Source organism: Bombus pyrosoma, linkage group LG11 (assembly GCF_014825855.1).
Source record: "Bombus pyrosoma isolate SC7728 linkage group LG11, ASM1482585v1, whole genome shotgun sequence".
In the NCBI taxonomy this organism is placed as follows: Eukaryota; Metazoa; Arthropoda; class Insecta; order Hymenoptera; family Apidae; genus Bombus; species Bombus pyrosoma.
The window spans coordinates 10,057,442-10,080,817 of NC_057780.1; the positions used below are offsets into that span (position 1 = coordinate 10,057,442).

Below are 23,376 nucleotides of genomic sequence, written 5' to 3' on the forward strand. Positions count from 1 at the left end.
CGTTAACAAATTTCGCTAACGAAATATACTTGACAATTGTTACAGGTCAAAACTAGCACGCAAGGGGCCAGCTACGAATCTGAATAACGCTTCGCCTGTTGGTCTAGTCCCGCCCATAGATCAACAGTCGAACCAAAATAAGTGAGTGGCCGACACGTTGGCCGAGGTAACGAGCGTCATTGCAAAAGCCTCCGAAAAGGTGCTTTGCTGGTCGCACTCGGCCTTCGAGTCTCATGATCTCTGTAGCTTTCGATTTTCGGTAGTTTTCGATTATTAAAACGCCTCGAAAAATGCGTACTAACGATTGACTACCAGCTTCGGTAGCCGCCGATTAATATCTCGTGACATCTGATTTAACTACCCGTCAGCCCTTTTACTCCTGGCGACCGAATAGAGAAATGAAAATCGGAACGACTCTTAAATGCAAGGGCATGTTTATCTTTCGACAAAAAAAGAAAAAATGGTTATACGTGTTCGAATTATTGACATTATTACTTTCGGAATTGTAAATTCTCCTTCAGTGGTCTCTCCGTTCATTTTGATACACGATCAAAATGTGCAATAACGTTGATGAGACATCACCACGAGCTCGCGATACCTATGTTATAATATATTCGAATTTCTCGATATTAGTCGGTCGTACGAAGCGATTCTCTTTTAAGCGTGGAACGCATACAGTGAAGAGCAACGTATTTATGCCTAAATAAAACATTCCTAAGACGATCATAGAAAACGAGGCAAGAGAATACACATTGTAGGTATACTCATTAAAGAGAAGATGTGGCGCGAGAGGAAGCAAGAAAGAGAGGGAGAGAACGAGAGAGAGAAAAGTAGGGAAAAGACGATGTAGTGAAATTATGAATTTCTGAGTGTTTATGTCTGAGAGAAAGAGAGAAAAAGAGAACGAAAGGAAGAAGAGAACAGGAATTAAGGAAAGAGAGAAATAAGAGATTCTACACCAAAAAGGGTGCGGACTATTTCGAGCGCGAATTCTAAACGGTAATCGTTAAACAGTTCATTGTTAGTAATTCGTTTATGTAATTCTGTTTGTCTATTATGACCGTTATCGAAATAATCCTTTTTCCTCTTGTTTCGTGTTGCTGTAGTATTAACCATTTTACACCTCGAATAACGAATACTTGAGCCATAAGTAGAATATCGAGGTCACAAGTTTCACTCAAATTTGTACTCTTACTGTATAGACCAGTATTCAAACATAAAGATCGAGGGAAATATTTTTCTGTCTCAACAGAGAAAGTTCGTAATAACAATACGGATAATTTGCAGTATTATTTAGACGAAACGACGAGTCAGATATATTTTTAATTCAGTACAAACGTTCGTTAAAACTTTTATGTCAATGTTAGTTAGTGGCATAATCCTCATTATCATTTAAGAAATATTTTTCTTCATTGATTTCAGTTATATTCCAATTTTTCTATCAATCTTACCTAACCGAGTTATCAGTGAAGAACGATTACCAACATATTCTGTTGAACGGCAGATAAAATGGGAAATTTGTAAGCGGATTATTTTCTCGGTTGTTTGTACGCGGAGGTCTACACAAAAGTAAGCCCCGCTTCTGTTACCGTTTTTGCTTACTATACTGTTGTAGAGTCTGATAGTTTTATTTTGTTAACGAGGACGTACATGTCGAGGAAGAACAAGAAACCGTACTTTAATAAGTTATATACGCACTCAGCTTTTTTAACCCTTTGAAGCAAAAATTTAGGTGAAACGAACCGATAGTATCGACATTAATCATTTTTCTTTTATATACATGAATTTTATTGCTCAGTACATATTAGCTTTATAATACATATTAGCTTTAATTATTTATTTTAATTTATGTTATACTTTTACAACCATATAGTAGTAATCAAATTGCAATTACACACCCCAATTTAAGAGATAGACTGATTATTTATGACTTTTTAATTGAAATTGTAAATGTATTTAATTAATATTGCCAAGTACACAATATATATATATATCTCACAATTGAAAATTTGTGCGTAGTTACGAAACAGCCTCAAATACGAGAATTTAGTAGGTAATCAATTTCGATTATTTATTTATTGGCAGAAATTTGAATTAAACCGTATAATTACTATTATACAATAAAATAAACGAATTGATGGGCAGAATTACCGCGATAAAATTAATTATTTGATTACGTCGTGTTTCAGTACATCCCCAAAGAAATCATATTTCATTTTCCCTAGTATAACAATAGGAGTGCAATGTTGGTTAATTCTTAAAGTTAAATGATCTTTCATCCCTCAAAATGTATGAAAAACACTGTACAATATTAAAGTTTTTTAATTATCCTTCTTTTTTTATCAAAAGGTGATATTTAGTATCGTTAGATTGTTGCTTATGTCTAATAATATATCAAAGAGACTCCAAGTCCTGTTTAAAATGGGAGTGGTAGAATCCATGTAACATAAATATAGAAAATAAATATAAGAAATGTAATATTCATAATATTAATTCTTGAAAGCAAGCACATTAAAAATCTGAACTGGAGGATGCAAAAAGTGTACTCTCTCTCTCTATTGCTATTTTCTAAGATGTTCATTGTATATCTACAGAATAACTGTACTTACAGACTTAGGATTAAAATAAAGGTTTACGACATGCGCTTTTACACAACAAAATAAAAAATAAACAATGCATAATTCATTCATTTTTTTTAACATGTAAGAAGACATCTATGAATTGTACAAGAGCATAATACGTATATGTATGCATAATGTATTTATGAATATTACCTACGATACGTAGCATTTATATTTTAATCGTGTTATTTACGCATAATTTATTTGTTATACTATATACGACAAACAACTGTGCATGTAAGTAAATAAAACGAAAAGAAAAGTATTGCTTCAGGGGGTTAAAGACATAATTTATTACTACGTAAAGAAGGAAAAGAAATTGAATATTAAGCATGGAGTAGACAAATAAAAAATTAATTAAAGGAAAATAGGACAAGTGAACAGAAAGAAAAATGATACGAGCGTTGTGAATAAAAATACAGGAACGCTGTCGATAAGATTAATAATCATTGTTGTTATTAAAAAACAAAATGCAGAATTAAAGGGAGACGAGAGAAAAGAAAGGGAAGAACTAAAGAGGAGAGAATGGAGAAGCGCGTGTGCGCGAGAGAGAGTGAGTGCGAAAGAGATAGCGCGAAAGAACGTGTTTGCTTATATATATATATATGTATAAGGTATATATATATACCTTATACATACCTTATATATAAAGTATATTATATAAATATATAAATAAATTTAATATTAATATAAGCATTTTGTCAAATGTCGAAGACCATCTGGAGGCATACGATAAAAAGGCTAACGATGATTTGATCTGTACCAAGTATGTAAGTTCATGTACTTACTTGTTTGTAAGGTAACTAAAAACTCTATTGCAAAAACGTTTTCGTTTTTGATCGTTTGCTATGGAAAAAGACATGCATCGATGCTGTAACTTGTATTTATTATTATTATAATTATTCGATTTTCGCTAGACTCACTGTAAGTGGTAACGTGTAATAAATCGGTCAATAAAAAGCTTACATGCTTAATGAATTCCTTTTGTGACATATCCTTATGTTAAATTTGACATCAAAGGTAAAATTTGCTTTTTCGTTTCTTAGATGGAAACAAAAGAAATCAATAAGATATTATTTAATCATTAAAAAACCCTGTAAATTAGCAACGAATTCATCAAAAGAATTTTTAAATCTTTTTTTATCTTTACAAACATATTTCCAAAGAAAATTTATATGTTCAGTCAACTTTTTAAAAGCGTTGGCTAATCTCTGCGCAACTTGTTCGTCTGACTGAGTGGATAGAAGATTTTGCACAATCTGGTTATATTCGTCTTGATAACAACATATCAAATAATAAACAAATATGCACACGTTCGATATAAAATATATGTCAATTTGACGTGTTAAAATAACAGTAATTAAACTGAAAAAGAGACATCAATTAGAACAAAATTATATATAACTTAATTGTAATATTACTTTGAAAAATAGGTTACATTTAAGAATGGTGCCATTATTTCACTTTTTGAATGGCCGTTTTGCATATTTTCAAAAATCTGTTATTAAAATTTCAATCATATTACAGCACAACATAGATACATCATGACCAAATGAGAATGAGCCCAATTCTATCAATGTTAAAAGTGATTGTAATAGTTCAGACGGTAAATTGTGCACTTTTTAAGGGTCATCCTTACAAAAAGATATCATCATTTCAAAATATCTGTAAGAAATGTATTTTAATTTAATTAGAATAATTTCACAGTGATTTTGATACAATAATAAATAATGGTAACTTACTGTAAACACAAACATGGAAATTTAAATAAATCTGTAGTCATCATAGGCATAATTATAGTTAAGCCTTGTAAAAACACTGTTTTATCTTGCAATATATTTTTGAATACAATATTAATTAAAAAATTCATCAGAAACAAGATATCCTGATAATTATCTTCTTCTGCAGTTGAATCTATTGCCAGTCTATTAATATTACAACGTATATAATTTCATATTGCACTTAAATATATCTCAGATACCTGTGCAGCATCAGTCTAAAAGAATGAATTTATTTGACATTGTGATAGAAATAAATATTATTTTTCATGACGATTGTTATATTAAAGCAATGTGATTAGATCGAAAATTATTTTACCTCAGTTATGTGAAGAAGAACTGGTTTTGGTCCATTTGTACATTCAAAAAGTAATTCTAAAATTAATTGTATATCTTGATAATTATGGTACAAAGATATTAAATTTGGTAGCTCATGTAATATCGGTTGAATGTTGTGATATAGTAATCTGTCTTTTGATCCTCCTGTACCTTGTGCTACTCCTATAATATTAGAGTATGTTTCAAATATTAATAGTAAATATTTTGTATACAGTGCGCTTAATGTTAAACTAGCAAAAAATCAATTAGTAAAGCGACTAACCAATACAAATTAAAGTTTAAAAATAAAATTTAAAAACCAAACTTACCAATAAAACGTTCTAAAATATTTGTAACTTGAATTTTAATCTCTCCTTGATGGTAACATTGTAAAAATTTTTCATTAGAGCTAATTTGTTTAAATTTGTCTATCAATGGTTGCAGAATATGTGTCCAATATGACTGATCTACCTTACTTTTAACCCCGACTTGAACCACTGACTTCATTAATCCTCTTTGACTACTTGTGGAAGGTCATGTTGTCCTTTTGAGGCTAAATTTATGATTTTTTCAAGTCCTTTGGAATTTAATACATAATTGGCTCTGAAAAGCAAATACATACTACATGTAAAATGATATACATAAAATATAATACCATTCTTTATTAACGCAAACTTACTTTTGTGATCTATCAGTAAGTGATATCAACATCTTAATAGTTCTTTTCATTACTGCAGGTTCACTTTTAAAGGCATTAATATTGAACTCTATTTTTTCAAAAAGAAAATTTAGAGCCCATGTTGCAATCAGACTTCTCCAAAACATTTTAAGAATATAGGAGACATTTCATCATAATGGAATTTTAATTGTAAAAGGTAAAGTGAGGACCATATATGAAAAAACGACGTTATGGTAAGACATAATTCGGGACTTAGTATATTATCTGATAAAACAGACATTGCAGCCTTTTCTATGGCACACAGACAGAAAATGATTGCGACTAAACGAATAACATGATCTACTAATTCTGTAGTAATGTTGATGGATGAAATATTTTCTGATGAAGCGAAGAATTGTAATGTAAGACTCATATCAACCTTTCCTTGTCTTATCTATGAAGGAGTACATTATTCTTTATAAAGATATACATATATTATTATAAAGCAGAATTATAATTTATGTCATACATGTCTTATTCTACTCATTCTATCTACACACCTGTTCAATATCATATTTTATTATTTCATCGGGTATTAAAGAAAGATGACTGGCAGTGTTCGAGTAAATGATATAACTCATTATAAGTATTAACTAATGTATATCTTTATATAATCTAGACAGAGAGTCATTTTTCATTGTATGAAGTGATTCAATCTGTTCCACTAATTTATTGAAGATTTCTCGTAATTTAGAAGTACGATCTTCGATTAATTGTGCCAATAATGGAAGAGTATATTGTGATATCAGTCTCCCAAAAATTCCTAAAATGAGAAATATGTTTGATATGGGAAATATGTATATGCATCTATTATGCATGTAAGGACACATGTAAAATTTACCAATTATATCTAAATGTTCTTTGAATTTTTTTACATCAGTATCTTTTTTATCTAGCTTTTTTTCCTCTAAATCCTTATCTTCAATATTTCTTATACCTTCAGGAGGTAATAGATGACAGTGCAGATATGTATTAAACATTTGAACAATAAGTGGTTTAAGAATCCCCTGAGAGAATAATTCTTTATCAAATACAACATACGCCCAGGCACCAAATATAACATCTACAGCTTCTTTATATAAGCATTTACTGACACATAACTACAATGAATAAAATAATTTTATTAGTAATCATACACTTATTCTTTATTTATAACTTATTGTAACTTACTGATTCTTCTTGTTCCAAATTTTCTAAAAATGTACAAGTAAATCGCGACATTTGTTTCAAAAATGTTTTGAACTTATTAATAGATAAAAAATTAAACCTTCTATGAAAAGATATGAAAAGTTTCTTAAAAATATGAGCAATTGCACTTGCTTCTTCATCGATAATATTAACTCTTGTAATAAATTTTAAAAATCTTTCCGCATAAATAATAAAATATTCCTCTTCTATTTTTGTTTTGTCACATCCAAATTCTCTTTCTATACGTACCATTTGAACGAAACAAGTTCTTGTATGATAAGCTAATTGTGGATTTTCTCATATTTTCGAATACAATGTGAACATTAAATCTATTACAGCTGGAACTAACATTATATATTTCCAATCTATATCCATATCCAAAGGTACATACTCAGTATTTACTGATTCCCAAATACCTATCAGCACTGGTTGTGCAATGAAATTAAGGAATTAAAATAAGAGTAACAATTGAAAAGGAAATAATTTAAAAATATCTAAAGGCATAGAGACTATAAGAGCAGATTTTTGTAAAAAGGATATTTTCATACCTTGCATGAACAAATGTTCATGTAAATACACTTTCCAGAATTTGGAGTAGTGGTTTTAAAAGAGTTATACTATTTTCCTCTAAATCTTTTTTAATTAATTCTTCAATTACCCTGTAACAAAAGTATTTTGCCCTACAAGAATTTGGAATAGTGGTTTTAAAAGAGTTATACTATCTTCCTCTAAATCTTTTTTAATTAATTCTTCAATTACCCTACAACAAAACTTAAAAATTCTTTTCAAATCAACAGCTTGAAATGTCTTCTTTTCATAGAAATGTGTTTCCCATGATAAACCTATATTTGCAGACATGAAATTGAGTGCATATTCCTGAGTTATTATAGAAATAAGATTGTATCCCAGAAGTTTCTAAAAATATTAGAAAACATTACAGCATACAATACTATAAAATAATGCAAATTTAATTGGTTTTATTTACTTTTGGTAAACCACCAGTCATTATCAAATTTTCAATCTCTTCTAATATGGCTTGTCGTGCTTGTCCAAAGTCATTTACAGTACCTCTTTTTATCAAAATTGCAATAAGTTGTAATATAGATCCTTCGACATATGGAGGTAAATTTGGTTTATTCATAACATAATGTAATAGGTAGTCTCTTAATGAAGAAGTATGTGTTTGTGATAATAATGGCCATTTCTATATTAATGCTATTTTTATTAAACCAACTGCCTCAAGAACAATATAATCATTTGTATTAGTCTCCAAAATTTGTCTACAAAGCTCATAAGGAGATTCAAGTTTCCGAAAATTTAAAAAAACTTCTTCTGCATTATGACGTTGTTCTGTTATAACTAAATTTGGTGCCGCCTAAAAATAAAATAAGAAATAGAATGCAACCATTAATGCTTAATAAAAAAATTAATACTGAATAAAAACATTTACTTCCAAATATAATATAAATATTAGTCAAAAGATATATATAAGCAAACATTGTAAATACGGAATTATATTATTAATAATCATGAGTTTCTCAGGATTTACATATTAAACATATAAACATATTAACATATTAACATATTAACATATTAAATTACATTAATTATTACATTAAAGCATATATGAAAACATTTTGAATAATTTATGTAATTAGTTAATTTCACATAATATAAAATGTATAGGTATGTATATAATATAAATGTACGCATATATACAATGTACATAACTTATAAAATTTTGCAGTAAAAAAATAAATTACATTTTTATTATAAGAACTGAAAAAGAGCTATTATCTAATTACGTATCCGTTCTATGATTACATTTGAAACTAAACATTAAGTACTATTTTCTTTATATTATATATTTTCTTTCGCGTTAAATTAACAAAGAAATAACATCGAATTATTCCAATATTTTGTAATATATATTATAGTAATATAATTGTACTGTATTATATTATGCATATAATATGTACATGTTACATGTACTGTATTCGTAAACATACTTTCTTAAAAGTTTAATGAATAAGTTTATTTATAATTTTCGTGAAACAATTTTATTAAATGTAAACATACCAAAATTACTTGTGCAGCCTTTTCTAATTCATCCATTAATTGTTCTGCCATTTCTTTAAAAGTATTAAAAGTTTTTAAACTAATATAGTGTTTGTAAACAAATTTGTATAATAAACAATATTCGTTGCGTACTTGAACCCAGCACAATTCCCACCAACTAAATTGAACCTGTATGTACCTATACTCTACGCACAAATGAATGCTTAAGCCGAATTTATTGCGCGTGCTTTAACTTGTAAATTTACATAATTTATTAAATTTATATCATTGTATAAATTTATTTAAATGAATAATGAATAATGATATGTAATCTGACTAACTAATGACTTAAAAATCAATCAGTATATCGTAAAATGTTAATAAAACCGAATTTATTGCGCATATTATTGTATAAAATTATTTAAATTTATACAATAATTATATGTAAACTGACTAATGACATAAAAATCAATCAGTATATTATAAAATGTTAATAAAATTGCAGTGCATTCAAATGATTTCTTATTACTACTACCAATATAGAAGGAAGAGTAATCTATTATAAAAGAAAAGAATACCTTTTTAGTGATTGCAAATGAAAATTATGATGATTTAAGATAATGAATTTGAAAGTTAAATTATGTAATATAATGAATGTGCATAAAAAATATGATATGTATAAGGAAATTTTTTATCTCAAGCTCGTAATCATATACTTTTTTCATATTTTTATTAAAAATTTATACATTTTAGAAGTCAGTAATTATCTAAATACATGTTTAAATACATGTTTAAATGCATAATGCAATTTTGTATAAAATTATTTACAATATCGATCTGCCTTCATCTTGCTTCTTCTATCTAATAAAGCTTCATGTAAAGTTCCTTCTCGTTTTGCTTTCTCTAGTTTAGAACTATCCTCTTTACTTATTCTTAATTTTTTGTCCTGGAATTTCTGGAACTTCCTCCTATGATATTGTTAATATATTATGTTTCTTATATTATATTGAAAACAACTTTTCATATGAAATCTATACTACTTACACATAATTCACTTCAACATCATGAAGAGAACCCTGTTCCTCTTTGGGAATGTCCTTATTTGGATCTTGAGCTCTTTGAGTTATACTTCTTATAGTACAAAACTCAGAAGAGCCAGCAGTCCTTTTCTGACAAATAATATCATCTTCATCTGTAACTGATATGAAACAATCGTTGCTATTTAAAATAGCAAGCTTGTTATCCTAAAAAAATCATAGCTTTTTTATAAAATATATATAGATAATTGGTTATATTTTTTTACACTTGTAGTGTTAAATTAATGACAGTAAAATTAAATGAATAATCTCATTCCTTTATACAAACTAATAAAAATGATAATCTTAACGAAATGACTTAGTAATCAAAACTTGCAATGAATAATATATTTACCTGAAATATTGGTTCCCACTGTTCAATCATGCCTACTGCATCACTTCTTCCAATGACAACGCCTTTTTTATCAATACCTAAGTATTTTCCATAACCAGATTTCAATGCAACTTTAGTTTCACTTATTGGAAAAGCTGTTAGAATCTCTTCTGGTAAAGGCCCTTCGCCTTCATTGTGAGGTGCACCTAAGGTAAATAATCCATTATCTAACGCTTTCATGTAGATATGATTTCCAAATTCAATTGCTACTGTTCCTGTAACTTCTGACACTTGTGTAGCTTTCCACCAACCACCTATAAATAACATACAATGCAATTACTTTGATAATCAATATGAGAAAGTACATATATATTACAATAAAATACCATGACTTATGGTATCTTTATCTTCTGAGGTTATAATATGTCCTTTCTCTTGTTTTTTCAATTTCCTCTTTTTCGTTCTGTAAAAAACAAAAGACAATAATTTATTATTTCTTAAAATATGTATGCTTTGAAATGAACATATTATGCATGGGAACAATTTGTATACCTTTTCTTTTCACCTTTCAAAACAAGTTTTCCAGTTCTCACTTTATCATATTCTGACATTTTCACGTTTCTTTATATATTAATTCTTATATATTTATTTTGTAATTTTGTTTATTATATTTAATTACAATAAAATATTCTTGTGAATTAAGGAAAAATATTTTTTCTGTCACGTACGTAAATATATAGATGAAAAGGTTATCAATTATTATTAATATTTTGAATAATAAAGATTATATCAATAACATTGTCATGTTTTACACTTATTCTTATAGACTACAAGAAAAATAAACATCCATAATGTAGTTACTTTTTACTAATTGTATTTCTTATATTTCCTAAAATTTTATCTGTGCTTGGTATATATGCTAGAAAGGAGACTGGTTCTATTAATTAATGACAGTACCGTCATGTACGCCCTCTATTAAGCTCTGTGTGAACTAACTTGCGCCAAATTCAAATTGTAAAAAATCGTAACCGAAGCAATGAACAGAGACAATTTATCTATATTTATATGAATATTTATTTTATATCATTATTATATGTCTGAAAGAGCTAGAAAACAATAATATACGTATATATTTACACAATACATGCATGTATCGAAATTTTTAAGCAAAAATATAAATATTAGTGATTATTCACAAATATTTAAATTTGTTGTGTATTTACCATATTATTCTCAAAGAAACTATATAAGCAATAAATTATCAGATACGATTTAATATTGTAGCTTTATAGCGTATAATCAATAATTCATACTGTATGTACTATCATTATATATATCTATTTTAAAATCATGGAAGGTAAAAATATTAAATATTATAATTTGTATATTTTAATACTAAAAACATTACAATATAGGCCATATTTAAGCGCAATAAATATTTTAATATATGCATAATATAAAAGTGCAAACGCGAGGTCCTTTGCAGGACTCAGTTCAAATATTTCTGCAAATAAATATGCAGAATACAAAATTCACTTTAATTATTATATATTTAGATAAAATATAAATATACAGTTCTCTATTAAAATTGAGATTACAAATGAAAATTACCTCACAAATATGGAATCAAAATGTCATACTATTAGGATATTACAAAATTCGTAAAAAAAAATATATATATACATATATATATATTTTTTTTTATGCACATAATTATTTTGCGAGTTTTATAACGTGAAATGACTAAAATTACAAATGTATAGTTTTATTTTATTCAGTAGTCAGTACCAAATCTTCACTAAAAAAATTAAATTGTGGCACACTTTGAGGTGTAGTAATGGCATATGTAAGATACTGTTTTGAGTCTTACACAAAAGTTGAATTAATTAGATGTAAATTGAATAAAAAAATTATATTTGATTTAATATTGAGTTATATCGAATAATTGATTTTAGTCAATTTAAAAAAATCTTTGTCTAATATTTAACAGATGTAACATTGATATATTTTAAGTTGAAAGTTATCTTTTAATATTCGTCAATATCATTTATGTTATCTTTTTATATATTTTAAGTTGAATATTTAATGAAAAGAGAAATTCATATAGTTTTGCAACTATAAACTTATAAGTATTTGTAAACAATTAAAGATACGTATGTTATGTTTATATTTAATGGAAGTACTGGTATTATTTAAAAATTATGTATGAGAAAGTATCTCAAAAATTCAATTTAATAAATTAAACAAAGAATACTGTAAATACTACCATTTTTTATACATATACTTCTTTTTACAAAAAAATTGATACATAAAAATACTTTGATAAAATCTTTTACACACTAATCATCATAATTTAACATCTAATAATAACTTCTTTAATTTTGAATATGATTCAACACTTCTCTCTGCACGGTGATATTACTAATAATTATAAGATTATATTTCGTGAAATGTTAAGTCTTTCTTTTGATAAGAATAGAAGGTAAAATTAGGATAAACCGTTTTTCTGACAAACCTTTTTCTCCTCTTTTAAAGAAAAGTATTCATGGCATGAAATTTTTGCTATGAAAAGCATATTCAGTATCGATCTTTTTTAGTAAATACTAGTGAGATTGATCGATACCAAATGTGAATCTCAGTCGTTACTTTGTGTACTATTATAAGTTTGTAAAAATCAATTATTTGTACGTCTGGGAATTGGATACCGAAGTACTAAAACACTGTCTGCTGATATAATTGGTAATACATTGTCACAATGATGATTTACTAAATGGCTAACGCTATCGAAAACGCGGTCTTTTGTGCGAACCTGAAATTACAATAAATCATAAATATTTGCCTTTTCAATATATATAGATTTTTTCCAATGTTATGTTCTAAAATACTTACTACGCCTTCCGGATCAATTAACAGTAAATGTTTTGGAGTACCATTGTTCATACCAGTAAGGACATATTGTCCAGGCGAGCCTTGAGATTCTCGAACCAAAAAGTCACCATCCTGTCAAATATGTTATATTGGAAATATACACAACTTATATATAAATATTAATCACAATAATACTTACCCTCGTTAACATTGATTCTGCTTCAGCACGACTAACACTACCATGGAACCATATCTCTTGTTTTAATTGTTGCTTTTGAGAATGGGGACTTAATCTATTCAAATCTGATATCGCAGAACTAAATGGCTCTATAAAATTATATTATGTTATATGCTGGAATTTTAAGTGCTATATCAACATTAAATTACTTACGCATATCAAACACATCGAAAAGTGATGTTTGGTCACGATGGCTTTCTCTTGTAGCTGCTATGACACTGTCATTTACATAGTTATGTTCAGGAGGAATATTGAAATTTGTTGATGTTCCATCAGAATTCAAGTCAATTAAGTTATCACTTTCTACAATAACAGAAATGAAGTTAGTTTGCGTTATTAAATGAAATTACCAATTATAATAAAATTTTAAAAGAATGTTACCTGCCCATTGTTGATGATGTCTATCAGAATTTATGGAAAATGTGTCATGTAAAGCAGAGTTTTGTACATTGCTACGTGACACATGATTTTGAGTAGAATGGTGATGTTTTAAATTAGGTAGTGTTGATGCTGAAATTGGTAATGGTGGAACTGGTGGGGGCCCAATATCAGGTGGTACTTTCCCTGGTAGATCATTATAATAATCTCTGTCTGCTTCTCGCATGCCATTTAACATAGGGCTGTATTATAAAAAAGATATATATTAAATAACATATTAAAGATTAATTTTATAGTAAATAAAATTTGTTTTTAATATCTATAATTACTGTAATGAAGCTGGTTTTGTAAGAAATTCTTTAAATCGTAATTCAAAAGCTTGTCCAATAGTAGATATGACATCTTGTGCAAGTCCTCCTCCACACTCTAATACATAACAAGCACGCCATTCTTGCATATTTTTAGCAACATATGCTACAAAATCTAATATTTCCTATAAAAAAAAAATATATTAACCAGTTCATATGTCTGGCAATTATTGTATAATACAAATAATAATAAAAACTAATATTTCATAACATATAATTTACCGTATCTCCACCTGAAGCAAAAGATATACGTGGCATTTCATGTTTGGCAATAGTATATCCAGTCTCTATGTTAGTCAAAGCTAAGCTGCAGCTACTAATAGTTAAATTTATTGTAGCACCTGTATGTTCCATGCGAGGTTTATCTGCTATTGCTCTTAACACTTTCCTATCCACCTTCAAATATAAATTATTATAAATGTAAAGCTGCAATTATAAAAGTAAAAATTAATAATATACATACCCTTCTCTTTTTATCTGCAGATTTTAAACCAGCTGCTTCACAAACTCTGTTTATACATTCTCTAAAAAAAATTTGTTCATGATATATTAAGAACATACATTTATACTTTTAGTGTTTCTTTACATATAAAATAAATTCTACAAATAAATGTGTTTCAAAAATTTATTAAAAAGCTTACTTGGCAACGCATGATCTTGTTTCAAAATCTAAGCTTTTCATAGATGTGTATACTTCAAGACATCCTATATACTGAAAATCATATAATTAAACACTTATAATTTGTAAAAAATTATTTTAATGTTACATATTGATAATAGAAAAATAGAAACTTACTTTAACAGTATAGGTAATTCCTTCTTTGCTCACTAAATGATCAGGGTGTAACCATCCTCTGGCTGGTTTACTTATAAAACTACTACCTCCAGTTGCCATTTCTAAATTCTACGCACATAAGTATACAACTACAACATAAGCATTTTAAATATTATACAAAATATAAAATTTTGTACAATAAGATAGGAAAAAAATATCATTCTGAATGTTTTGTAAGCATATTATGTTTGTAATTTTTGTTCAAATTTGAAACTAATAATCATACATTTTTCCAATTAAATATGTATAAATACAGTATCGCTTACAATGTCTTTGACACTTTGTAATTATAGTTATGATGGTAAGTCGACAATGATTATTACATAATGCAGACAACGTTACTTGACATTATACTTCAATTGAAATACATTTCTGGCAGTGACAACCGAATGCGAATAACTAAAATATTTCGTAAATTGCGAACAAGAAAATTTCGATTAACACACGAATACATGATTTATCAGGAAATGAGATCATACCTCGCAGACGGTTACTGGAATCACACGTCTACGATACAATTATACTCATTTGGTACACTAATCATTTCATAGAAATGTTTTTCGGTCACTATATAAAATGTAGTACTATAATAAATTCGTATTGGTCTGCATTTTCTGCTACACCCAAGTTAGGAGACACATTTACTATCTTGTAGAAAATTCCATAAATGCCAAACAAAAATTATCGACAATTTAACTATGTTCCCTTTATCACCGACTGAACCAGTATGCTTTGTCTATTTTAAAATGTATATTTAGTATATCATGATTTGTAATCAATTTTCGTATTACACATTTCACACTATGTACAACACATCTTTTCTATTATTTATTATTAAAAGATAAAAGTATATATATATATTAAAACAAAATGTAGTTAAATATAAATAATTTATTAATATTACTCCATCGGTAATAATTTTATTTTACGAAAAAGAGAATTAAATATATATTAATTTTTATACAAAAGAGATCAAAAATACATATTTATACCACACATATAAATTTTACTTATTTTTGGTTGGTTAGTAATATGAATTAGTATATATGAATTATATTTATTATATTTTATAAAATTCTATATGAATTAATATTTTCTTAAGATTTCTAGTAATATTGAAATTTTTGTATCACTACTACGATCATATAAAGAGGTTTTGACACTCGCTAGAGAAAACCGTCCGAAAATTGAGTTGTGTCTAGTTGTGAAAAATCATCATGGAAGCTCAATAAAATCCAAGTTTTTGTAAGACAGACAGACTCCTTGTCCTCCATGCTGATTTTTTACAGGTAGTCACACTCGATTTTCCTTAAGCTTCAGTATTTAAGAGTATCAAGAGTCGAGAATTTTTTAGAAGATCATGATTAATACTGTCAGAAATGTCAGAGCTACCGTCACTTAACATCCTATATTGTGTGAATCTGTCCTTAAGAAAATTTCTTACGAATAATTTTTAAATGTTCATTGTTTAATGTATTTATTCATATGTTTATAAAAATAATGATCTTCCATTTAAAAGAGGATATGTATATAAATATATGTATAGATCGTGAAGATTTGAAGTTCTACGCTTAAAATTGATATACATACAGATTTCAACCTTAAAAATGTTTTGTGTTTGGTTGAAGTATTAATTTCATAATTTATTAAACTTAATAACATACATGATATAATCTTTTGCATATCATGATATAAAAATACTATGAAAAGAATAAAACTTAAGCCTAAGAATCCAAACCCATTATTTGAGCTCTGGTTAGAAGAATGGAGAAAAGAGGCTGCATCGAGAAATTCCGACTTGCAATATCATTTTTCGAAAGCACTCGCTGCATTAAAAAAATATCCCTTACCGTTAAAATCTGGGAAGGATTGTATAATATTGCAACACTTTGGCACAAAATTATGCTCCATGTTAGATAGAAAACTCAAAGAATATAAAGTTCAAAATAATGACTCAACAAGTGTGAAGAATATTTGCAAGCAGTGCAGTTTTAACGAACAACCTGTATTTAAAAGGAAACACAGATCACAACAAATTATTGTGGACGCAGATTTCGTATCTGAAAGAGTAAATATATTTATATATTTCTTATATACAGACGTAATAACATATTAAAGAAATAAACTTAATAAATATTTTGTTTCAAGACAGAACTAACAACATTTGATGACTTAAATTTATCATCTTGGAATATAGAAAATTATGCTGCTTTACTGATATTATATAAGAAAACACAAGACTCATGTTATTTAGGTATTTTTCAAGGAATATTTTTAATTTTTGTGTAAGTGTATTCTATTATTAAATTATTAAATCACTGATGAATGCTATAATTTATTAGGATATACTACAGAAACAGATCTACTGTTGGAAATGAAACAGTTGTGTGGGCATGGAGAAAAGACTTCAGTCTTAGATTTATTTGAAAGTGGATTAATTTCTATGATAGGTAGACCAATTAGGTAATAATATCTATTAATAACAATTTTTAAAATTATATGTCAATTTAACATTTCTGTAGTATTAAAATTAGTATAACTTGTATAGGTATAATCTTACAGAGCATGGTATAAGTATTTCAAAGAAGATATGTGAAATTACAACTACTAATGTAATATCATTAAATTCTTTTGAAGTATTAAATAGAATTCAAATCTCATTAAAATCATTGATTACACAAAAGTCTAAGTTAATAAAAGATTCAGACGATCTTAATAATAGGAATGAGGATACGCAAACATTTATACAATCTACTAAGGACATACAAATCAAGAATTTAAATGAACCTTCAATAATATATAAATCTAAATCTGTAGAAACTAGTACTATTGAAAATCACTGCCAACAACCTGATAAGAATTTTATAAAACAAAAATCGAAGGAAAATATTGTCTACCCAAAAAAAGTGCAAGAAAAAACGAAAGAAGTAAAAGATATGAATCATGTACATAATTTAGAAAATAATGAAACAGATTTTACAGATGATTTTCAAAGAAACTATTATTTAGAATCAAGCAATTTCGATATAATACTGTTAGTAGATACACAAGAGACTGCTGGGTATGTTTACATTTTGTTAAATTATAATGTTAAAATTTTATCATATATCTGTAAACAATTTTCATATAGTGGTAGGACAGAACCTCAACATGATGCTACTATCACAGGACTAACAGAGTTTGGTGTATCGTTTGAGATACGTCATTTAAAAGTTGGTGATTTTGCATGGATTGCTAGGTGTAGAAGAAATAAAAATAATGAATTAATCTTACCCTTTATAGTAGAAAGGAAACGAATAGATGATTTAAGTGCAAGTATTACAGATGGAAGATTTCATGAACAAAAGGTATATATATGACATATGTATATATAATTCATATTTATATATTTTTATATGATTAAATAGAATATTATTTTATATAGTTTAGATTAAAGCAATCTGGAATTACAAATCTTATATACATAATTGAAGATTATGAGAAGGGTCAAAGATTGACAATACCACATTCATCATTGATGCAAGCTTCCATTAATACTTTGATACAAGATGGTTTCTCTGTAAAATATACTAAGAATCATAAAGATTCTATGTTTTATTTGTCATCATTAACTAGAATTTTAATAAAAATGTTCAAAGTACGTAATCTTTTTACAACAAATTTTTATATTTTTGTATAGTTATGTAATTTAGTTTGAATTGTATTTTATAACAAATATATTTTTCTAGGAAAAAAACCTGGTAGGTTGTAAAAAAGAAGTTATCACACGAACAAATATTTTAAATAATACCTGTAGTCTCATGGTATTTGAAGAATTTAATAAAGCAGCTTCTAAACAAAAGGTATTTAAGCTATTTATCACTGATCATTGATTTAATGTTTACATTTTTAGGTGTTAATACATTTTTTAGGTTTTTAAAGTAAATCAAATGTTTGTTCGCCAACTACTACAGTTAAAAGGAATGTCTATAGATAAAGCCTTAGCAATTGTAGAACATTATCCAACTCCCCGATTATTAGTTGAAGCTTTTCAGAAGTCTGATTGCAATGGTGAGTTATTATTAGCCGCTATTGAATTTGGTGATAAAAAACGTCTTATAGGATCAGTAATTAGTAAAACAATTTATCAATTGTATATGAAAAAAGATCTAAACTGATAACTGAAACTTTACACGAATAAAGACATAAATGAATATTATATGTACAAAAAAATGAACAAAATTTTATAAAATAATAATATAAAGAATAATACTACAATTAAATATTTTATAATATTCATACTCTCTGTAAAACCTTTTATTATATATATGGTATTGGGTTCATTAATGATCATTACTAGTTACTATTTTCAAAATATTTAGCAATAATACCCCAATGAGTACATGCCACAAATTTCAGAATAGCAGCATCAGTGACAAATTGATAAAAAATTTTATTGAACCAGTATATAATAATTTATTGATGTACTTGGTAAAGTATATCATTTTATTTCAATAATTTATGTCTTTCTTCCATTCAGAAAGTAATCATAATCATATAACATTGACATAACTCTTAGAAAATGTAAGATTGGGTTGTCATTAAACCATAAAATTACTAGAAACGAATATTTTCGAGTAGGTACGAACGATTATTCTCTCAGTGACAAGAACATGGTGAAATACGACATACAAGTTTTAACAGTCTTGAAATTAAAGAATTATTATTACTAACACCCGCTTAAATTATTATAACATGATACTTTTATTAATTTCCATTATTACGTACTATTCCAAAACTTTCAATGTTCATCTCGTATATCCCCGCTGCTGTCAATATACACGGTTTGTTGGACCTCACTTGCATTAGGTAAAATACTTTTTGAGCTTTTATCGGTATTTTATACCAATCCGAGTCATATCTGCCCCGAAATCCATAAGTTTAGACTATTTGCGGCTTTCTTTATTCTATATGCGTTAAAAACTTACATTTTATCGGCCAATTCTACGCTTTGATCTAGTAATGTTTGCCCTGGTAGACTAAACATGTATAAATGAAATTGTTGTGCTATAAGATAGACAATAGCCCTGATGGCTTCTGCCGGTCGGTCCAAGAACACAATTACCTAGAAGGTAAAAGCATCGGTTTCGTTCTTTCTCAATACTTATTCGACTCAGGATGTTCGTCCTAATTCAAACTTTTATGAAGAGAATTAAAAAGACATGGTAGTTACATAAAAAACTGTTTTACATATGTCAACATTTGTACTTTCAAGAAATGCAGAAAAAAATCAACAATCTAGTAATTTCTAAGGTGTGTAAAAGATGTTCTTACTTCAACAGCTGTTACGCTGAGAATGACTGCATTCAACACCATCGTAATCAAGTACAAATTCCGGCAACATTTCTCGAGGACGTCATAAAGTCTTAAAATATGACAAATAAACCAAAGTCAGTTCAAGTTGTATTAATTTCTTATCGATTATTAGTTTACTATTAACTAGTCGGACTTAAAACTATACAGACTGAAGACATTTATAATGCATCATCACGCATTCTTTGAAAGCATCGTATCCAATATTGCTTATGTTAGTGCCATTTTTCTCGACAAAATTATTTTCTGCAGTTTTCTGAACCTGGGATCTGTACATGTGAATAATTGAAATCCAAATAAGTAAACATATATAAATGAAGTATACTCTTTACCGCGTAATACAATTTTTGCATTGTTTTAACAGAATTTTTATTTAAACCATTGTATTTACCCACATACTGCAAATAATCCGCAAGCGTGGTAAATAATAGTAATGTATAACGAATCTACTGAGATTATCGTCACCACGATAATAATCGCACAAAGAGATAAATGCACATACACGATGTAGAAATGTTCTTCGTTATCTAGGACACCATAGTGAACTTGAAATACATTATTTCGTTGTCGGCTTTCGTTTAATGGTATAATAATATCTAGGACGGGATTACATAATGGAAGGGACAAAAATATTACGAGAGCTATTAATAACGTTCCTGGAAGAATTATTTTTAATTAAAAATTATTTTTATATCCAACAATTGTTGTGGAAGTATATAATAAAAATCATAAGATGACTACTTACTTCTGTACAGACATGCAAGTTTATTGCCGTGTTTGGTAAATTTATCTAGCATTTGTAATTCATTTTTTGATTCCAGTAATTTCCAATCTTCTTCCAGGGAATTAAATAATTTTCTAAACTAATGATATCTTGATTATTATGACTTTGTATGTGAAGGAGGTATTAAATACATACGTACCAGCGTTTTGTTGGAATAGATGTTTAGTACTTTTGTAACACTGACAAGTACTGTAAGTATGTGCGGTAAATTCAGGATAACGTTATCGAAATTTTTGTTACGTATGGCATCGTATAGCTGCATAGACTATGGAATCGTGAATTCCAATCATGTAATAATATTACCTGATTACTTACTTTGCTATTTATTTATTTTTCATTATATTCATCGATTAATAATAATAACCATAAAAACGACATAGCATACGTTTCTCTTACCGTTGGACCAAAGAAGCTTATAAAACTGCACATTATTGCAATTACTATAATATTACTGGTACGATCTTCCTGATACGGATTTATTCCACAAATTGACAGATACTGTTTAAGCGGCTTATGGTAGCTAATATCGAACACATTAAAATCTTGCTTGCTGTTTGCCTGAAACACTGAACATTGCCGTTTAAACTAACAATTCAAGTCTTTTATTGAAAAATGTGACTGAACGTTGAATCAGATATCGTAATGTAAAATATGGTAGAATGAAGAAGAAAAAAAGAAAATGATGTGATGTGCTAAAATAAGAAATTTATTTCGACATCTATTTTTTGGTAATTAAAACACTTATAGTCAGTGAATTATAAGACCGAGAATTACCAAATTTTTGTACAAATTTGTGTCTTTATGGATACAAGTAAAGAAATGGAACTTATATAGAGATTCGCTTTGCCGATTAAAATTAATATATTTTGGTATATTATGAGAAATCTATGAATTTTTGCATCTTTAAATTTCGCATAATTGCAAAAGAATCCACAGTCAGCCACAATATAGAATATATTCAGTTTTCTCTTACTATTTAAATTTCTTAGATCTGTCTAGTACAATCGACTTATTAGCAAACGAGGCGGCGAAAGTGATTTAACAAAGTTGTATGAAGTATGAAGTATGAAAGTTGTTCTTTATATTGTACACCGAGAAGTTGAAATGGATCCTACAAATGCACTTATATTCCTTCACCCAATGTCTGTGAAAGCATGTAATTTTTACCATCGAATTAGTTTGACGGTTTGCTTACCGGCAAGTATGCATTATAGCACAATGTTAGGTAGCACGACATCGAATAATAACCATGTTGTAGATGTGAAAATAACAGGCCATCGGTTGCTGGAATGTCAATCATCTGTGTTGAGAATTGAAAACCTGTGGTTACCCTGAAATATCGACCTCACTGGTTGTGACACAACCTTAGTCGATGACGATCGTCGATAGCAGCGGGTTTTCAATCAATTTATTCCTCGAAAATTCTTTGGTGGTTAATATCTTACCCAGTATGGACCCAATTACTTGTTGCGTTGTATATTTGTAACGCATCGTTCAAAGTTTTATACGCATATTATATTAATCAATAAGCTACTATATAGTGTATTCGGCTACAGGTGTAAAAAGGGATACAGGTGTACTTAAGGGGTGATACTTGAAGTTAAAATATGATGAAAATCTAGAATAAAAACATCGTGTTTTCGGTTTTCTTTTTTAGTTATTGAGAATTAAATATTATCCAAAATACCTCTATGCCGAGCAACCTTCTTTACAGGAACGAAAGTAGGTGAGCCTAAGCAGCGGGGTACACAGGGTTCCTTAAATCGAATGATAGATGGATAGCAGCTTATCTTGTACAAGCCGTAGGAAAGAAGATTATAACATTCGAAAACATAACTCATTATGCTTACTGAGTAAAATCCATATATAAAATCCAGCATATTGAAAACCTGTATATGTATATTGACGAAATGATATCTTACGCGAACAATGGTCATGAAACTGTGGCGGCACTCGACAGCAAATACCACCGGACGACACCAACTAGTGTCGGACGACGGCGCAGTGGTTAGCATCTTAGGTTACGAACGTTCGGGACCCGGGTTTCAAATCCCGGCGACCGGAGTCTGATTTTTCTTTCCACGATTCTTAACACGTTGACGCCGACGAGACCCATCGGCGGGTTTCACGTTTATGTTCCGTGAGGCGGCGCGACTCATCGGCGGGTCGTTCGTGTCTGTTCCGAGGGGCGGCGATGGGTCTCACATGTATTTCACGAAATAGGTAGTATAAAATAGGTTTATATTACTTTATCTCAATATTATCAGTAAACAAGACATACAATAGTAAAAACAACAATTCAATATTATATATATTGATATATATTATAAACTTATATATATATATATTATAAATTTAACATAATTATTTCCTTTCTTCATGTAATTTTTTAAAACAAGTTAGGCAAAGTGTCGGCTGCCCCTTACAACGATCACAATATGTTGTTACTTTTTTGACTCTTT

General features: G+C 28.2%; 6 protein-coding genes, 1 long non-coding RNA gene and 1 pseudogene across 39 annotated transcripts in view; 3 read left to right on the forward strand and 5 right to left on the reverse strand.

The window, feature by feature from the left end:
- LOC122572874 (kinesin-like protein unc-104) overlaps positions 1 to 3,595 on the forward strand; it is a 35,624-nt gene extending 32,029 nt beyond the window's left edge. For all 17 annotated transcript variants that reach the window (XM_043738469.1, XM_043738478.1, XM_043738473.1 and 14 more), the window contains one exon: positions 46 to 3,595. In XM_043738469.1, coding sequence (XP_043594404.1) covers positions 46 to 145 — 100 coding nt within the window. In that variant the 3' untranslated portion in view covers positions 146 to 3,595. The remainder of the gene's footprint in view (positions 1 to 45) is intronic.
- On the reverse strand, positions 1,924 to 9,067 carry LOC122572880 (annotated as a pseudogene).
- On the forward strand, positions 4,624 to 5,905 carry LOC122572881. Its single transcript, XR_006318586.1, has 2 exons — positions 4,624 to 4,768; positions 5,455 to 5,905. It is a non-coding gene; the product is annotated as an uncharacterized LOC122572881 (long non-coding RNA).
- A 318-nt stretch (positions 9,068 to 9,385) lies between the features above and the next one.
- On the reverse strand, positions 9,386 to 11,240 carry LOC122572735 (protein FRG1 homolog). The gene is made up of 5 exons (XM_043738114.1): positions 10,644 to 11,240; positions 10,478 to 10,554; positions 10,113 to 10,405; positions 9,726 to 9,925; positions 9,386 to 9,649 (listed from the first exon to the last, which is right to left on the reverse strand). Exons 1-5 carry the CDS (start codon positions 10,700 to 10,702, stop codon positions 9,502 to 9,504), a joined length of 777 nt encoding a protein of 258 aa, XP_043594049.1. The 5' UTR covers positions 10,703 to 11,240; the 3' UTR covers positions 9,386 to 9,501.
- Positions 11,241 to 11,457: 217 nt separating this feature from the next.
- LOC122572727 (SHC-transforming protein 1) lies at positions 11,458 to 15,519 on the reverse strand. 4 transcript variants are annotated; one of them, XM_043738098.1, is made up of 11 exons: positions 15,258 to 15,519; positions 14,740 to 14,847; positions 14,585 to 14,655; positions 14,407 to 14,467; positions 14,166 to 14,339; positions 13,905 to 14,068; positions 13,579 to 13,817; positions 13,351 to 13,500; positions 13,159 to 13,286; positions 12,981 to 13,091; positions 11,458 to 12,900 (listed from the first exon to the last, which is right to left on the reverse strand). In XM_043738098.1, the coding sequence occupies exons 2-11, from the start codon at positions 14,836 to 14,838 to the stop codon at positions 12,766 to 12,768; spliced, it is 1,332 nt and encodes a 443-aa protein (XP_043594033.1). In that variant the 5' UTR covers positions 14,839 to 14,847; positions 15,258 to 15,519; the 3' UTR covers positions 11,458 to 12,765. The 4 variants fall into 4 exon arrangements, with proteins under 4 accessions (XP_043594033.1, XP_043594034.1, XP_043594036.1 ...); XM_043738099.1 differs by having other exon boundaries at positions 14,740 to 14,867; XM_043738101.1 differs by lacking the exon at positions 15,258 to 15,519 and adding an exon at positions 15,045 to 15,243.
- A 396-nt stretch (positions 15,520 to 15,915) lies between these two features.
- Positions 15,916 to 23,376, forward strand: part of LOC122572725 (crossover junction endonuclease MUS81) — a 57,093-nt gene continuing 49,632 nt past the window's right edge. For 4 of the 14 annotated variants that reach the window (XM_043738089.1, XM_043738088.1, XM_043738090.1 and 1 more), the window contains exons 1-8: positions 15,917 to 16,846; positions 16,927 to 17,032; positions 17,121 to 17,241; positions 17,327 to 17,839; positions 17,909 to 18,125; positions 18,203 to 18,415; positions 18,507 to 18,620; positions 18,690 to 18,828. In XM_043738089.1, the coding sequence (XP_043594024.1) occupies positions 16,481 to 16,846; positions 16,927 to 17,032; positions 17,121 to 17,241; positions 17,327 to 17,839; positions 17,909 to 18,125; positions 18,203 to 18,415; positions 18,507 to 18,620; positions 18,690 to 18,828 (1,789 nt within the window). In that variant the 5' untranslated portion in view covers positions 15,917 to 16,480. Of the gene's footprint in view, positions 16,847 to 16,926; positions 17,033 to 17,120; positions 17,242 to 17,326; positions 17,840 to 17,908; positions 18,126 to 18,202; positions 18,416 to 18,506; positions 18,621 to 18,670; positions 19,057 to 20,099; positions 20,236 to 20,972; positions 21,895 to 22,628; position 23,376 lie in introns of those variants that run through there. The other 10 variants (XM_043738087.1, XM_043738083.1, XM_043738084.1 and 7 more) reach the window with 7 other exon arrangements.
- Positions 19,204 to 20,176, reverse strand: LOC122572736. Its single transcript, XM_043738115.1, has 3 exons — positions 20,092 to 20,176; positions 19,746 to 19,882; positions 19,204 to 19,678 (listed from the first exon to the last, which is right to left on the reverse strand). Exons 1-3 carry the CDS (start codon positions 20,131 to 20,133, stop codon positions 19,525 to 19,527), a joined length of 333 nt encoding a protein of 110 aa, XP_043594050.1. The 5' UTR covers positions 20,134 to 20,176; the 3' UTR covers positions 19,204 to 19,524.
- LOC122572734 lies at positions 20,273 to 21,993 on the reverse strand. Its single transcript, XM_043738113.1, has 6 exons — positions 21,888 to 21,993; positions 21,311 to 21,480; positions 21,054 to 21,179; positions 20,876 to 20,993; positions 20,522 to 20,786; positions 20,273 to 20,399 (listed from the first exon to the last, which is right to left on the reverse strand). Coding segments are annotated over exons 1-6 (807 nt in total). The 5' UTR covers positions 21,889 to 21,993.